General features: G+C 48.6%; 1 protein-coding gene across 1 annotated transcript in view; it reads right to left on the reverse strand.

Annotated features, from left to right (window-relative positions):
* BAI1 (brain-specific angiogenesis inhibitor 1) overlaps positions 1–17900 on the reverse strand; it is a 205496-nt gene extending 187596 nt beyond the window's left edge. The window contains exon 1 of the mRNA XM_009333078.1: positions 17153–17900. Coding sequence (XP_009331353.1) covers positions 17153–17900 — 748 coding nt within the window. The remainder of the gene's footprint in view (positions 1–17152) is intronic.
* Between the last annotated feature and the right edge of the window lie 575 nt (positions 17901–18475).

An 18475-nucleotide genomic window follows, 5' to 3' on the forward strand; every position in this document is an offset into this window, starting at 1 on the left:
TGGGATGCACAGGCTTTACTAACATCCTCCCTGCACTGCTCTTGTGCTCCAGCACTTAGAGATAGATCCTGCAGAAAAATCTCTCACGGGAAGGGGATGGAGAGGAGCCGGCAAGGTCAGGTGGCTTTTACCAGGGATGGGCCCATATCGAGGCACCCCATTTCAACCCAAAGACAATCACTTCAGTTATAGCCAGTGGCAAGGCTGCAGTCAAACTGAGATGCCACCCATAACCATTACTTGTCCTTTGCTACAGATCCTATAGATCCTGCAGAAAAATCTCTCACGGGAAGGGGATGGAGAGGAGCCGGCAAGGTCAGGTGGCTTTTACCAGGGATGGGCCCATATCGAGGCACCCCATTTCAACCCAAAGACAATCACTTCAGTTATAGCCAGTGGCAAGGCTGCAGTCAAACTGAGATGCCACCCATAACCATTACTTGTCCTTTGCTACAGATCCTGACTCCTTCCCTCTGATGTCTATTTTGGGATAGGATGAAGCCTGCCTTCATACCCACCACCCACCTCGAGCAGCTCTTTGTTGACTAAGAAGGGAGTTCAGGGGGACTTGCCGAGATGTGACTGTCTCCACTAGGGACAGCTGGAGTTAGTCATTACACACACAGGACACCAAGAGCTGACATCCTCTGCTGCTCATAGTCAGACAGACAACTTAAAACAGATTGGAGAGCCAGGGCTTATGGCTTAAAGAGATCAGCAAACCATTTACGGAGGTGGATGTCCCAGATATAATAATGAGGGGTATGATCAAACTGAGATTGGAGATCTATGATGCAATGGCACATCCTAAGACATATGTGCTGGTAAATGAATTCCTGCCATTATATGGTCTGCCCAAATTTGGGTTTTCCTTCCTCTCACAGTGCTGTCAGTAAAGTTTTGCAAGTATTGAGCAAGAATTTTCACTTTGGACTCACTCTTTTTACTAGGCTTCCCAGCTGTTTTGTTGCCTTTAGACTTTGTTAAACCACCTCCCGCCCTGCTGATGCACGACAGAGGAGTGTGGAACCTTTATCAGAAAATACCTTTGACGTGCTCACCCTTAGCTCACACCAAGAGAAGCAGAAGATGCCCCAACTGTTACCAGGCAGCATACAAAAAAGAACAGTCCAGCATTTTCATCTCTACAAATGGAGCATCACAGAGGTGACAGCACCTTCAGAAGATAGAATGGGCACTTCTCCACCAGACAATCTTTTATTAAGACCAGCCTACCTGTGTGCTTGTTCATCCTGGTGTAAATCCAGAGCCCTTTAGCTCAACTCAGCAGAGTGACCCTATCTTTGCACCTTGGCAGCTAATGGAGAACTCTGGCTTTTTCTTGAATTAGGATGAAAAAACTCAGTACTAGGCAGATAGCAAATGGAGTAATCAATGTGATAGATAGAGACATCCTCAGGGCACGATATAGTTTATCACTGAAGCACCAAAAACCTACATTGGGCAACTAAAGACATTTTCTCTGCACCACCCACCTTCCTCCTTTAATGCTGGACAATCCCTCTCTTTCAAGCTGCCAAGCAGCCTCAACGCAAGGGTGTCACCCTGTAAGAGACAATCCTTTTCCTAAAAGAGAAGTAACTTCACAACCAAACTTTAACCATAGTGACCACTGGAATATTTATTAACTATTATGATTTTTTATATCTAGTCTTACTAAGAGCTATCATCACAGCTCAGGGAGTGCTGGTGCTAGGCACTGTACATCTGTTTTCTAAGAAAGTGCCAATTGCTCTCAAGATCTGAGTCAGAATAAAGAAAGAAAAGAATAGGAAGATAAAAACAAGTTTAAGTGCCCCATGTGCACAAATGCCTTGACTTCTTCAAGGTCATGAGCGGATGCAGGAACAGAGCATTGGCCTCTCTGTGAGGTTCTGGTCCAGCATCCTTAGGACTCGCCAGCACCAGACCGCAGCTAAACTGGGTGCAGAGGCCCATGTCACGCAGCACAGATGACACACTCAGAATATAAAATTAAATTCAGCATGCTGCACCATAAGAAAACACCCACATAGAATGAAGTTTCAACTAACATTATTTTTCTTCTTTTTTTTGGCAAAAATACATAACTGGCAATACCAGATGTTTCACAAATTCATTCAACCTATCAACTTGTTTGTCTTCAATAAAAGCAAAATCTTGCAGAAATGTACAGTCAATATTTGGGTTTTTCAACCCAGAAGTACTGGGGAAGGGGACCGGTCCAAACTTTCCTTCTATTCTATTTTGTCAAAAACATCATCCAAACTAAAAACAATGCATTCAGTTTCCAGGTTCAGCAAAAGATTGCATTCAGCCCCAAACACTCACAGTCCTTGATAGCCGCAGCTCTGCTTCCACCTCCACGCGCGCATCCTCTGGATGCAAACCGCTGCCCTCCTCTGCCCAGTGCAGAGCCTGGTGCTCGTCCGGAGGAACCAGTCCCTGCAAGAGGCCCATGGATTTACACCATGCTCCACATTTATAGAGTCACATTGCAAAGTGATACTCAGGAGCACGTGGGTTACGGAGGGTCCCACTGGCTAAATGACCCATGGCTGTCATTTCTGTGTATCTATCTTTCAGATGTTTGTTGAGGAAACATATTAGGCTTTTTACTTCTCAGTCCCGTTTCAAGAACAAACAAAAAAATGTCTTGTGCCTCAGGCAGTCTTTTTATTATCTTACATAGAGTTCATGCAATAAACTCCATTAATTAAAACATAAATATTTTAAATGGCTTTCAAGAATGGCAGCCTTATCTCACCAGAGAGAAGAAGAAAAAAGAGGGGAAAAGAAGGGGAAAAAAAGTGGTAAAACACAAGAAAGGCAGGAGAGAGTTCATTTTGCCAGAGGAGCATTCAATTATTTAATTACTGAATGAATGCATTTTCCCCAGTTGACATTAGATGTTCGTTTGCAGCGGGAGGTCAGAGTGGAGAAAGGTATGGAGGGAAGGAGCGGGGGCAAAGAATAAGTAGAGTTTTAATTAAAATGTGAGGTAGGCAAAGCTGTTGTCTTTGTCAATGTTGCCTCTTGAAGTGGGGACTTCCTCAATGCAACGGTCCTGCGAAAGCAGAACAGCCGCAATTGTCCGCTGCACTGAGGCTGCTGACAAAGGATCGGACAGTGAGATGAAACTCAGCATCCCAACACCTGCCTTAGAGTGACTTTGCTCCTGAAAAGCATATCAAAGGGTCTTGGTGTAATGAGAAACAGCCCCCAAAATGGAAAGACAGAGAGGGCAATAGGGCATATGGGAGTCAGTACATGTCTGCACGTACAAACCAGCACGCAACTGGAGACACATGAATGAGTCTGCGTGTGCTGCACGGGGCTTGTGCATAGGTACCCACATCTGAGCTGGGATGTGGGGAAGGCAGGAGTGGAGATGTTGAGGAGCAGCCAACAGTCTCCAAAGCCACAACCCTCCAGTAAAACTCCCCCAAAAACCAGTGCGCATGCTGCAGGGATAGATGCTGCAAGTTCTCCCATTGATAAGCCACACATCAGGCAATGGAGATAGAGCTTTAAGGAATAGCTGGTGGTCTCTAGGAGTGCCCTGGTTCAACTCACCACTCAAGCACATACTGGACTTTAAGCAGATCAGGAGCCTTTTACGGAGAAGGAGAAGACTGCCACAAGCACTGCACTGCTTTGCTGTGGGAGGGCAGGGCAGAGGGAAGCATGTCCCACCAGCAGTGGGCTTGGGGACAGCTTTGGATGACTGCAGTCTCAAAGCAAGTCCTTGCTTTGTCCCCTCTGAGTGCCAAGCCATGCAGGTTGTCCTTTCCCACCAAGCTATCAAGCTATGCTGGGGAATCCATCAGCTTGCTTTGGCTCTTGGGGGATTAATAGAACTTGTACTTTTCATGGGAAGGATCCCACAAATATAAACAAACCCAGCTTCTTCCAAAATGCACCATGAGGCACTCACTTTCCAGATAGGCCTCATGGTGCATTTTGGAAGAAACATAGAAAGGATGAAGCATGAGTCAGCCTCTTGTTCCTGCAGTGAGTTTACACACTGCGGATCTCGACGGACACACAGCCTCTTGAGTGGGAAGCGGCATGCCCCGCGTCTGGTTATGGGGCTCCCCATGGGGGTCTCAGGTCCTGGATATGTTCATAAGTACTGGCACTCACATGGCTGTGGGGGTGCGCAGCGATGGGGGTGTGCAGGGATGGGGATGTGCAGTAGCTGTACATGTGCACACATTTGCAGACTCATTTACATGAGTGTGTATCCACCTCAGAGCGTGTACCACTGTCTGCTCAGCTCTGTATGCCTGTGAGGCTGTTTATTGTCAAGTTTGCATGTGCATGCAGGCGCATTCATGCCCATTTGTATATCTGCCTTCCCTGTGTGGTTTTACATTGTTGTGTGCAGACATATGTCCATATACATGCACACTTGGGCATCTGTGTATACACTCATGAGCTTGTGGCTGTATATACATCCCTGAGTGAGTACATCCATGCGCCAAATGAAGCCTGTGTATACGTGCATCTGACCCTCTGGACATGCATGAATGGAGACGCGTGCCGGTGCAGCTGTGTGCCTATCCAAGCATCTCTGGACAGGACCTGCCTGTGCCTGGACAGATGTGTGCGTTTCAACTTGCTGAGGGACAGGGTAGAGCAGGAGGTGGGAGGAGATTTTGCATTTCTGGTGACAAAGAGTGTGGCTGCATCTCTCACACCAGGTCAGTGCGACACAGCCAGGTGACAGCAAGGACAGGCACTCACATGGCTGTGGGGGTGTGCAGGGATGGGGATGTGCAGTAGCTGTACATGTGCACACATTTGCAGACTCATTTACATGAGTGTGTATCCACCTCAGAGCGTGTACCACTGTCTGCTCAGCTCTGTATGCCTGTGAGGTCTGCATGCCTGAGGTCTGGGCATGCCACAGGCTCATGGTTGCACCCTTGAGGAGGGAGAGAGGCTTGCTGGCTGCTGCCTCCTCTGCTCCCTCCTCTCCCTGTGTTGATGCATGCTCTCAGTCAAGCAAGGGAAACCCAACTACACTGTTCATATTTTATTACTGCTGCTTCTGCTCTCCCCCATCACCTTTTCATTTCTTTTCTTTTCCTACTGAAGTATTAAAAAACATTTCTTTGAGTGCACAGTGCCTGCCCTTCCCCAGCCATTGCTCACTGAGAGGAGCTCCCTTCTGAACCAGAGAGAAAAGGTGCAAGACAAATACTCCTCCACAAACATTTGAAGCCTCCTGCGCTACATATGGCATTTCTCCCAAGGCCTCCTGCTCACCCCTACCTACCCAGCCCTGCTCCAGCAAGCAAGACCCGCTCCTGCTGTGTGACCCAGATGTTTCCCCAGGGCTGTGACCTACCCACCAGCTGCTTCTGGAATTGCATAGTGAGGAAGACGCTGCAGAGCAGCCCTGCAGTTATGTGAAAAGCTAGTGCCTGGTGGGCTTGTACTCAAAGGGCTTCCATTCAGAGAGATGTTCCCCTCCCATAGCCACACACCATCAAGTGTCCCATCCCACCACCTGACATGAGACCCCTGCCTCAGGAGGAAAAGCAGTTGGCGAGCCTGGACAAGAGGTTGTTGCCTTTTCCTACCTGTCCCAGTTTAGACCTGCAGCATATTCAGCTGAAAGTAAAAGCAAAATGAATCACGAGTTAAATCGTACTGGAGCAGGTAAGGGAGCGATTTCTAGATGCAGAAGTAAGTAGACATTTCACATATTCACCCATGTTTATAACATGCAAAGAGTCAGGGGCTACTGACTCTCCTACAAAGTACATTGGGGCACTGATGTGTCTCTCTGAGAACCCACCGCTGTTCTCTGGAGAGTCTCAAGCCCTGTGGATCAGCGTTGTGTTTGTTACCCAACACATATTGCAAACTCTGGCTCTCCCCTTGCTCTGCTCTTGGAATAGCACTCGCTTGTCATATGTCCCTTTGCCTCCAGCACCCAGCACAGGAGCATTGTCAACCCCAGGAGAGAAAGTGCAACCCCAAAGCCAGGCTAACCCAATGGCTGTAGTGGGACCACGTGGGAGAGGTCCCATGGCACCCACTGAAACACTGGCCCAGGTTTCCTTTCCAGGCAGCTCCCCAAAGAAAGGAGGTCACTACTTTTGTCTGCCTGATTTATATTCCTTCAACCACTGATGTTTGAGGCCAGTCTCACCCCGAAGATGCTTAGTCCATGAACGTTTCTGGTGAGCATGAGGTCAGCCTAAGTGATCCCACTGACCAAAAAAATAGCTAGTACAGCAGTTATCTGGTTTATTTGGCACACCATCCAGGCCAGCAATGCTTCAGATGTGTTATCTCCTGTCCAGAAAATGAGTAGGAGACCCAGGAGGGTGCTGGTAGCAGGACAAGCCCAGAGGTATTGGTGGAAGATGGGGTGATGAAGGATTTGTATATGAGCAGCAATGAGAGGAGCTGGGATTGTCACAGTAGGGGAGGTAGGAAATCAGGCTTCAACCTTTCCACTATTCACAAAGCCCTATTTTTAAGAGTAGAAGGGACAGCATGCCACCTTGCCCTCCCTACTGACAGATTTGGGGCCATTACATCAGGCTCAGGAGTGGAGAAGAAGGTGGGTCATTGTGTTTAAAGGCTTGGAAAAGCTTTTAACTACTCTCTTCCTCTGCCTTGCAGCAAGTAAAAGGTACCAAATTATGCCAAGGCAAAACTCCCACTGGACTCGTCACCGGATCCAATGACAATAGGCTCAAAACATGGCACTGCTTAACTGCCCGTGGGGCAGGGACACCAGGGCTGGTAGGAGGGAAGGGACTGTGCAGAGTGGCACGTTACTTGCAAGAGCTGCTGAGCGAGAAAAGCCATCCCTGCCCTGACAGCTGGTGGGATGCATCGTGGCTCTCCCTGAGGTCTGTTGTTCTCCTTGATGGTCCCTCAGCTGCAGTGGGTCCACGGGGGCAGGCGGCTGAGCTCCCCAAAGGGGCCTCCTGAGCTCCTCCGTGGCCCAAAAGTGCAGAAGCATGAAAAGCAATCTCTTTAAATACCTCTCTATAGTTACCTGGGGACTGTCCTGGTCCCTGCATCTTTTCTTCTTCAGCAAGTACCCGCCCCCGGCAAGCCAGTCGTCTTTCTGAGCAGCTCCTCTGCTGCTCGCTGTCTGCCTTCCTGTTATAAACATTACTGATCTCAAGTCACACCACCACCCATTGATCTTGGCTGACCCTAATGCATGGTAGCTAGCTAAATTTCAGGCCAATTAAAGAAGGTGCCCCCAGAATTTAAAATCTAGACACGGGGGAGGAGAGTTTAGGGAGGCTAACAAGGCTGAGCATCTCATTTCTGTGAGGAAGGTGCTCAGCAAGGTTTAGATTCTGCATTGCTGGGTCATGATAAAAACATCATGAACACCTCACAGCTGAATCACCCCAGCAGGGTGATGCTGGCACTGGACCTGACTCTTCACAATTTGGTTGCAGCATCCACAGATTAAGTACATGGCTACCCATCGAGCACAGCCTCATGGGGCTGTTCCCAAGTAAGAGTCACTCCAAACCCAGCAGAGCTCCCTAAAACATGTGCTGTCCAATGCTTAGCAAAAAGTATACAGCACAGCTTTGTAATTCAGAACATTAAAATGGAAAAAAAAACCAAAACCCAAAACCAACAAACTAAAGAAAGGAGGATGAAGGGGTATGAGGAAGAGAGGGTTTCGTGGGCAAAAATTGTCATCAGTCAGTTTTATTGATGTTCCTTTGACTAACCCCATGTAAACAGGACAGAAGACAAATGCTGAACAAGCGCAGCTGTAAATAGCAGCCCTGGCCCATCTGCCTGGGTGCTTTGCTGATGGGCATGGCCAGTCACATCTTTTCAAGCACATGTCCGCAGCTGGAATTCTGGAGCAGATGTCTCTTTGGTCCAGCGCTGCAGACATTACTAACCCACTGACTTTAGGGAACTGAGTCCCAGTCCCAGGTTAACAGGCACCAAGGGCACAACTGGTACCATCCTCATGGACTGGAACTGTGCATGGGGACTGGACTGTCTCTCCCTTGGCAAATCCCTACACCAGGACTATCTTGCCTGTGAGTAGATACACATGCACAACATCCCTGTCTCTTAGCCTGGTTGCCTCACAGGGCACTAACTTTAAAGCCAAGATCCTCTGTGTACAACAACCGAGCTGCTTCCTTCCCCATCTGGGCTCTAGGCTGGGCCCTCATGGAGGTCTCTGATGACCAAGCTGAACCTGCACTGCAGTCTTCCCCCTGGTACATGCCCTGCAATGCCTTTCTTCCACACCTCTACTTCTGACCACAGAACTAGTAGAAATGGGATTCTGTTCATGGCCTTGGTCACACCAGCAAGCTTAGCTGAAAATGGCTAACAGAGTCATGTTATGGGAAGGGACACCAAAACTAGACCTCGCTTTTATCCAGCAGGCACATGGGGCGGCATATAGGCCTGCATATGAAGTGCACACAGATCATTGAATAATGCTTTTCATGTGGCTGGGTTTAATCTGGGGGAGCAGGAGGCACAGGAAGACATGGTGAAGTCATCGTACCCCATGTCCTGTTGCAGCCTCCGGTAGGTCCTGAGGCAGAAACCCTCTGTAGATCCTCTTCTGCATCAGCCCCAGGGTCTCAACAAGAGCCCAGCTGCCAATAACCTGAATCTTGGTCCTTCAGGGTCCTTTCCCCTCACTACAAGAAGGACGTTGAGGTGTTAGAGCGTGTCCAGAGAAGGGCAATGAAGCTGGTGAAGGGTCTGGAGAACAAGTCTTATGAGGAGTGGCTGAGGGAACTGGGGTTGTTTAGCCTGGAGAAAAGGACGCTCAGGGGAGACCTCATTGCTCTCTACAACTACCTGAAAGGAGGCTGTAGCGAGGTGGGTGTCAGTCTCTTCTCCCAAGTAACTAGCGATAGGACGAGAGGAAATGGCCTCAAGTTGCGCCAGGGGAAGTTTAGATTGGATGTGAGGAAAAATTTCTTTACTGAAAGAGTGGTTAAACATTGGACCAGGCTGCCCAGGGAAGTGGTTGAGTCACCATCCCTGGAAGTATTTAAAAGACGGGTAGATGAGGCGCTTAGGGACATGGTTTAGTGGGCATGGTGGTATTGGGTTGACGGTTGGACTCGATGATCTTAGAGGTCTTTTCCAACCTTAATGATTCTATGATTCTGTGATTCAGTCTTCAGATTCAGGAGCAGGACCAGTGAAATCAAGTAGAGAAAGCACCCATGCTTTTAGCTGGTTCTCCTGCTTTCAGTACCATATGCAGAACTTCACTGTTTTCTGCTGGTTTGGGCACCTTCAACACAAAGATACCCAAACCCCTGCCCCCCAAAACTAACAAGCAGGGCGGTGTCAACTGCCATCCAGAAAAAAACCCCAAACATCTAAGCTGGCAGAGACAAGGGCATCCCCCTTTTCATTCAGGCAAGGTGACCAAGCCAGGGACCTGCACCGGTAATTTTGTTCCTGCCGTAGGACCCAGGGAGGGATCAGACTCACTTCTATTTGATGGTAATTTCATCCCTGTGTTTTAGGACCCTATCAAACTTCTTGCACACACATATCCACTGCCCCATCATCTCCACACACACAAACTGTTACATCACTTACAGGAACCAACACCAGCCTCTCTCTGTGCCTGTCCCCCATTGCTGCTGGTGTTCGTGTGGATCAAAGCCCATGTATTGCAGGGAGAAAACAGCTCAAGCTGCCCCAGAAATGATGGGACAAAGCAGCCGCCCTGCCAGGGCAGCCCCGTTTCTTCAGGAGCCTGGAATTGCAGCTTTCACCCCTCCAGGTCCCTTCTCTTCCTTGCTGCTTCTAAGCACTGGGAATATCCCAAGCCAGTAACTGTTTGTTTAATGGCATGGACCACTCAAGACCTATTGAGAGAATTCAGCTTAATGAGGTGTGTGGCAATTATTGCTCTATCAGAACTACAGCCAGGGAACAAAAAGAAATATATTTAAACTCAACAGATCTGCAATTCTGATGATGTACTAAAGGACGTCCTTTCCTAGCCTAGTTGTGTCACTGTGCTGGAAGGCTGAAATGTAGGATATCAGTATCGGATCGCTGTCTGCAGTGAGGGCAAGAAGTGAGTGTACTACACGGAGAGTCAACAACTGGAGGTGACATTGGCAGAGCCACCCCAGGGACACACAGTTGCTGAATCCTCCCCAGGTTAAAGTGTCACACTGCCACACTAAACAATACCTGCTGAGAATCCAAAACTGGTTTTCTAACCTATTTAGCCCAAGCTTGCTTCAGTACTGTCTTGGGGGATGACGGGCTTACAGGAGACAGAATCAGCACCCATAGATGTTGCAAGATTTTACTGATCATCAGAATGAGAAAAGGAAAATATGGGAGAAGAGATGAGTTACAGAGGTGACAATGATGCTCTGGAGGAGGCTGAAATCTACTGCTCTGCCCAGCATGGAAAGAGACTGCTGTGGCTTAGAGCACCCAAGTCCACTCTCTGAGTGCTCATGGATAAGCCTCTGGTCCCAGCCTCTTAGGCAAAGATCAGAGCCCTTTTGCCTTCCTGGATCAGTTGTCTGCTAGATCTTCAAGGCAGCTGGGCTAAGCCCCATCTCAGCTAAGTCCTGACTTCACCCAAAGTCTTTGGGAGCTGCATCTGGATAGAGGAAACCAGCACTGAAAAAGGGAAAACTCGCTTTCAAATAAACCTGAGAGAAACCCCAGAGCTATATCCACCATGAGAGACAGGATGCACTAGGTCAGAGAGCTTAGCGCCAAGGAAACCCATGGAGGTCAAGCACCTCAAAGGGGCATAAGACACCTGGAAAGCTCCATGGATCCAGTTCCCCTTGGAAAGACAATGTTTTTCAATTTTCATCCTGCTCCCATCACTTAAACACATCAGATATTCAGGGTGGGTGGTGAAAAGGACCAGGAGTGTCTCTGTGCACCCTCCCTTCTGAGACATTAGCATCCTCATTCTCATATTCAGCAGTTACAGTTATAAAACTACACTGTAGATGTGATGATTTTGAATCTGTTGTTTGTGTTTCCCTGCATCTGAATTTCACCCTATATTCCCATACAAAACATTTTGGGGCAGCTGCTATGGGTCCTGAATATGAGAGGATGTTAAACAATGGCAAATTAAAAAAAACCCAACAAAACCAAAACCAAAAAAACCCATAACTGAAAAGCCGAGCCTTTCAGTAGGCTGCCACTCATTAAATTTCCAGTAAAAGTCCCCTCATAGCAATAATGGCAGTAGTTGCCTGTGAAACTCCCTCGGCAACTGGATGTAAATTCCACCTTTAGTCTCCCTGCTACAACAACAGCACATTCAGACGGTAATTGCTGGTGTTTCTGCATTTTGATCATGTCCACAAGCTGTTGGGTTCACAATGGAACTGATCGCTTTATTTTTCTCATTTTTCTCTCCCCCCACATCTCCCAAATAGGACATCTCCATACAGACGCATGCACGAGTGAATTTAGTGCTGAAACGGTGGCATGGACACAGGAAATCTCTGCTCTGCCACTCTTATGCTCACACCTAATTCTCCCTGGTATCCAGTGATAGGACACGTGGGAATGGTTCAAAGCTGCACCAGGGGAGGTTTAGACTGGACAGTAGGAAGCATTTCTTTACCGAGAGGGTGGTCAAACCCTGGAACAGGCTTCCTAGAGAGGTGGTCGATGCCCCAAGCCTGTCAGTGTTTAAGAGGTATTCGGGCAATGCCCTTAACAGCATGCTTTAACATTTTGTCAGCCCTGAATTGATCAGGTAGTTGGACTAGATGATCATTGTAGGTCCCTTCCAACTGTAAATATTCTGTTCTGTTCTGTTCTGTTCTGTTCTGTTCTAACTGCAAGGTCTTTAATGACCCCAGAGGAAAGCCGTGGGCAGGCAGGGCTTGTACAGATCAGAGAGATGTGAGTGTTTAAACTGAGTCAGGAACCCCCTTTTCAGCATCCAGGAAGGAGTTACCCACACTTGCCTCATCCATAAAACACCCCACTGACTGCATGCAAGAGGGACAGCCCCATCAGGAGCTGCCCATATGGGTCCAGTGGGGATTCACTGCAGGAGACAACGTGGTGAAGGTCGCCTGTTTGCCAGGTACCAGGTTCTGTTCAACCTCCTCCTCCAGGAGCTGTGAAGTGGTATCAGCTTTTGCTCACAGCTGCTGATGTTTGAACTTAAGCTGGGGAGATGTCAGGTAAAATCCCCAATGCTTTTAGCAGGGTAACACAGGAAAATTTCACACGTGAATGAAACCAGCCCTTCCTTGCCCCATGTTTTGCTGGTGATCTGTTACTGTATCCTAGCTCTACTCTGAAGGATGTACAGGCTAGACAGCAGGGGCAAACACAGATGTTGAAGCAAGGAGTTGGAAAGCAGCACACCTTCCCCAAGCACGCTCAGCAGGTCCATGCCAGGAGGAAGGAGAGGCAATGAAACTGCACCCATCCAAGTCCCTTTGCCGTTTTGTTGGCAAATCCAAAACCGAGGCAAATCCAAAGCCAAACAACTTTCTCTGCAAGCCCAGCTGTTTGGGCCTGGGGGATTCTTGTGGGAGGAATAGAGCCTGTGTGGTAAGAAGGAGCTGAAGAGGTCAAGGAGAGGTTTGAGAGCCTGCCCCTGGGCAATTACTCACAGCTCTTTATTAAACCCTGAGCTTTCGTGGTCACTAAATCTCACCGCAAACATAGGAAATTACTTATCAAGTCATTTCTGCCCTGGGGGAGATTCAAGGGCAGGAGAGCTGTGCCACACAACATGATGCCTGCAGGAGGGAGGATGGCAGTTCATTCATTTGTCCCTGTGCCTCTGGCCCCTCTTCCACACCAGAGACTCCCTTCAGCAGTCACTCAGCCACGAGTCCAGGCAGAAGCTCAGCCCTGCTGAGGAGACATCACATTTCGGCCAGTGTAAGTGGCCAAGCATGAAGCAAAGCTTCCCAACAACAACCGAGGTTTGGAGGATGTGTCCTGCAGTGAGAGATTTATGGAGTTCAACCTACTTAATGCAGCAGACGTTAAGAAGCAACTTGTTCATGGGTCTATAAATGCCTCTCCAAACAGTAGCGAATGGATGCTAGATGACTTCTAATCTAGCAGACAGAGGTAGAAAAACATCTAAGGGCTGGAAGATAAAACACCACTAACAAAACAGAAGTGAAGTGACGAGCATGCGTGAGGAAGGAGGGTCTGCATTTTTTCAGAGCAATGGGGACAGCAAACCAATGGAAAAGTTTATCAGGAAAGGCAGGAAAAACACCAGCACTTCAGACTAGCAATATCTTGATTCAGTTTTTTGAGAACTAAGAAGTTCCATTTAAATCTCAGTTTCAAGTTCTTTGCTGAAATGAATTTGTGAAATTCTCTGTCCGAGACATGAAACCAGACTCGTTCATCATAAAAATCCCTCCAGCCCTGGAGTCATCTACTTTACCAGGGAGCAAATAATATATTTCAAGTGCACACATTTAACCCTGTTTTGCAGTCAGCATCTTGGATCCCTCCAAGTGGGGATATGAAGAGCAGAAGGACCAGAGCATGCTGGTTATCTCTTTGGGCTACCAAAATGTGACAGCACTGCAATGGCCTTCCAGGAACAGATTATATGGAGACAAGACTAATTAGACATTCATTAAGTGCCTAACTCAGCACAGCATTTAAGCACACAGTTAACCTTCTCTCATTACAATGTCACATCAGTGACAGTGTCTCTTTTAAAGCTCTGGCTCCAATTACAGTGAAGCCAGCTCACATTTGGGAGGGTCACCAGGATTTTCAAACCCTGAAGTCCCAACGCCCCGTGTTTCAGGAAGCTCTCCCATCTGCAGTCCTCTGGTCTCCTACCCCAAACTGATGTGGGAGCCTATTCCAGGAATGTCAACTTGCATTCCCAAAAGAGAGTTCATCTCTAAACTTCAGGACCTACAACCAGTCTCTGTCTTTTTTCCATGTTGCCTGAGTCAGCCAAGGGACATCTGATGCTGGCCAACAATATTTCCCCTGTTGAATTGTCTTCTCCTAGAAAAAATGCCCTGTTCAAGCCTTCCCAGAGCACCTCCTTAAGGTAGCTTCAGCAAGGAGGGGAGATGTGGGGGGTGGGCCGCTGCTGTCAATACATTTCCAAGCGTGTCTTGCTGATCACGAGGACAAGCTCTGTGTGCAGCAAGACACCGAAATATCTCCTGCTGCCTCTGTATCCTGACAGATTCTTCCCACCCCCTGTAACCTCTGCAACTCTGCGTGTGTCCTGGACAGCGAGTGCAAAGAGAGTGTCTCACTAAACCTGGGAAGCAAATTTGGAGCGGTCTCTCCTACCTCCAGACATTGAAGAACAGATGCTGCGGACAAGACAGGGTCACTTCGGCAGAGTCACTTTGTGAAAACCCGTTGTAAATGTCCACAAACATCCCTGTGTACCTGAACCAAGTGCAAACTCATTAGCCATGTGTGAAATCAGGGTGGCAGTTAGGTTTCTTGAGTGCCCCAGTAGCTCTGGAGCAACAGGGTCAGTACGCACACTTCTCCACCACGGCCAGAACATCTGTGGCCTGGGTTGGCAGCAGAAGTTCATCTCCCAGCTCTGCTCTTTGGCCACCAAAGCCAATGTCCAGCCCAAGAGATCTATTCTTGGACTGCTCTTGAGTGACTTCAGAGAGCAGGGAGAGGACACCATCTAATCCAGCACACAGACACATATATGCATTCTCCATCCTTCGGTATACCAGTGCCAGGGATGGGGAGTGAACCTTTCCAAAAGGATCTCACCCCACAGACTCTGTGAGCCAAAGCATGGCTGCTTCCAAGGCAGCATCTCATTGTAGCCTCTGTAGATTTGCACCCACCCGTTTGCTTTGGAAATATCCCAGGTGTAGAAGAGGCACATCAGGAAAAGTCAGGCTCCACATTTTGGGCTGGTATCTTATTGTCTGGCAATTTCTTACGTGCCTTGAAAGTCATCAGACTAGATTAGTACGACACACGCATGCACCCTTGTTCAAAGATGAAAGTGTCAAAACAGGCCCAGAAACAACAAATGACTCGGGAAACAGCAGGGGAAAAAAAAAGCTTGTAGGAAAAAAAAAGGTACAAATACAATCAGGACAACGACAGCAATAATCAGTATCAGCACTCAGAAATCGGGAATGCTATCAAAACATTCCACCCACAAAATGCTGTTAGGGGATCGCTGGCTCTCTGTCCAAATTGGATCTCACCTCCATCTTCCTGATCAAGCCTTTGCAAAAATCAAAACAGACACAGTGACAGACAGAGCAGCACATGGAGAGCCCGGCCACCCTGCAAGCATAATTTCTATGTAGATGGCATCCCACCAGTGAAGATGATAATTCTGTATCTTCAATATGGAGCAGATGTGAGCAGCCAGCAAAAAAAATTATCTACGCTTTCTACAAATGTTTGACACCCAAAAAGGATTTTGATTCAGCCACCTTTGAGCCTCTTTCATATTTATTTTCTGGGAACATTCAAGCACTCAAGCTGGACTAGGAGAGATCTTTACAAAAGCCAATATTAAGCTTGAATGCTTCAGGATTTGCTGAAAATCTTATTTCAAATTTCACCTTTGGTTGCAATGAAAAAGGTCACGCTGCTTGGGTTGAATGCATAAATCATCCAATCAGCAAATGCAAGGCATGACACATGACTTAACGAAGCCCACATCACTCTGAGGAGGCAGCCAACACGGTACTCCTCGCAAGCTGTTCACACAGGAGAAAAGGGCATTGCAAAGAAATGTGAAATCTGGAGAGCGAATATTGCAGTGTGCTCATAGCCGGGGAGGCACGGCTGAAGAACTAATTTGCAGGATTTATGGCTCGGCTGTGTGCCTTCACATATTGATTCACAGATCAGTGAGAAACAAAATCTTCCCCAAAATACACTGACGAAAGCACTAATACCTGATCATATACTAATCTCTCAGCTAACGCCAGACTGCGGTCTGCAAGAAAATCACGCTGCACAGCTTGGACCTGTGCCTGGTAACCTCCTTCCTACTGCAAACAAATTTAGCCTCCTCCCCCCCGCCTTGAGAAATTCCCCCTTGATTGGGGGTGGCTGCAAAAGCCAGGCAGGAGCCCCAAAGCCCAGACCCAGATGGATGCCAACTTTCTCCCGGTGGCAGAGGATATTTCAAACCAGCACCTGAAGAAGATGAGACCCTGAGGTGGGGGTCAGGCACGGGTCTGAACCTTGCCGATTGGAGGCTCCCCTCCCCACTGCCCAGATTCCCATTTAGCATCCCACCTCCGCTTTACATAACCTGAGTGCTGGCAGGTGGGATGGGAGCTGAGAATAAACACATCAGCACAGACCTGACACAGGTGCTGAAATACAGGATTCGCTTTCGGACCCCCCGATTCCCTTCTGCTTTGCATGGCACCATAACACTGGCGGAGACCATGTCAGATCTCTGGAAGGAGCATTTCCCTCCCCAGACCAGTGCCCAGATCAGACCTCGGGAGCATCTCATCTTTATTCATACCCTTTTTTGTCACGCCTCTTCCACCTCTCTAGTCCCTTTCCAGCCCATACCATACTCAAGGTCATCATCAAAACACTGATGAAATATCTGAGGAATGAGCCCCAGAAAAGGCACTAAGTAACCCCACAAAAGCAGCATGGTGAGTTTTCTTTCTGAAAGCCTCCAGAAGGAAAATGAGGCTGAGAACAAAATGAGCGTGCCTTCTGTTGCTGTTGCCTCAAACCAGACCCAAGAATTAAGTTTTTCCCATGAATTAAAATGGTTGTTAGGGCTGCTGAGTGCAGCCCGCCTCAGGAGGTAGCTCGGATCCTGCCTTTTCTAGGACATCTGTAATTACGCTGGAAAAATGCTCACCCTCAGGTAAGACTCTCCCCTCAACAGCTCTGAGGCTGCAGAAGTAAAACAAGTAAGGCACAAGCCCCAGGAATGAATGAAACAATTTGGGGTATATTTAGGGGAAGCTGCTTTGCAATTCCAGTCACAGGCTTATGAAGAGCCACTGAGGGTTACCAGACCTGCCTATCAATTAGGAATTAAGGTTTTCATACCAGGCATCCGCAGACTCAGACACAGAGGTGATGGGGACAGTGCGAAACCCCGGAGAGGAGAGCCCAACCAGCCCTCCCTCCCAAACACCCCCAGCTGCCCTCCACTCACCCAGGAGCTCCACTCCGCTGCTGTCCTTAGGGCTGCTCATGCAGTTCTCCAAGTAAATTCCATCCTTATAGCAATCTTCCTTCTTCCTCGTGAGCCCCAGGATCTCGCTGGCCTGATCTAGGACCTCCCCTCCTGAGCAAGAGCACGGGGTCTGCATAATGCCGCATGGATGGGAGCTGCTGCTGATGGCCAAGCACGCATCCAGCCACTTGCAGAGCATCTGGCAAGCGGCTTTGCTAGGGTTCCTGTTGCCCACCACGAGGTACTCCACCGAGAAGTCCCTCTCCTGAGCCTTTGTGGGCTTCCACCGCACGGGCCAGGTCTCCACCCCCGGTGGCGCGGTCTGCTTCATCTGGAGGAACTGCTTGTTGGACTGGAGGAAGGCATAGCGGGTGGACCCGTCACAGAGCTTCAACACATCGTCGAAGCTCTCCATGCCCAGGTAGGTGCGGGTGGACTCCAGGAAGGAGTCAAACTGGTAGGTGCGGATGTGCTGGTGGTCACATACGCCTGTAGGTTTTAGGATCTTCATGTACAAAGTGTACCTCCGAGGGTCAGGGTTCTGGATAATCCAAGAGCAGAGAGAGGAGTTCAACGGGAAGACAGCAAAGGAGGAGAAATACCCAAAGAATTTGCCCTGGACCAAAGTGGTGCAGGGAGTTTGTGCCAGGTCCAGAGCGACCACGGTCCACACAAAGTAGAGTGGCGATACCAAAAGCAGGTTCAGGGCAGATCCAATGCTCCTCATCCTAGGTCTCTGGTCCTCTGGAACTCAAAGTAAATGTCAAGCAGGCGCCAGATCCTGGACATAACAGGGACCAGCTTAGAGGAAAAGTGAGAGTTTAAGAGGCTCTGGATCCGAAATCAAGCCAATCCTCCCATGTCTGGATTTGAGCTCCCTCCTGTGGCCATAAACAACACCTGGAAAAAAAGGGCAGGGAAGGAGGAGGGGAGAGAAAGAGATTTGGGATTTGGGTTTTTTGATGTTTTTTTTTTTTATTTTTTTATTAACCCTTTGCAAGGATGAGAATCCACACAGCATCCCCAGTCCCAGCACATCTCACTGGGGGAAGATGCAGCCCCACATCACCATCCCCATGCTAGGTTTGGGGCTGTCCTCATCCCCAGGATGTCCTAACCCCCAGGAGGGGCCCAGGTGTGACTCACAATGGGGGACAACATAGCTGTGACCCCGCTTTCTCAGTGCCCTCTGCCCATGCAGTGCCCCTCTGCTGAGCTCAGCAGAGCCTTTGCAGTGATTTCTAACCATCTCCCCAAAGCAAACACCACTGATCTCTGTTTTAGGGAGTTTCCACCCCTCTC

The sequence above is a fragment of the Pygoscelis adeliae genome, unplaced genomic scaffold (assembly GCF_000699105.1).
Source record: "Pygoscelis adeliae isolate BGI_AS28 unplaced genomic scaffold, ASM69910v1 Scaffold38, whole genome shotgun sequence".
In the NCBI taxonomy this organism is placed as follows: Eukaryota; Metazoa; Chordata; class Aves; order Sphenisciformes; family Spheniscidae; genus Pygoscelis; species Pygoscelis adeliae.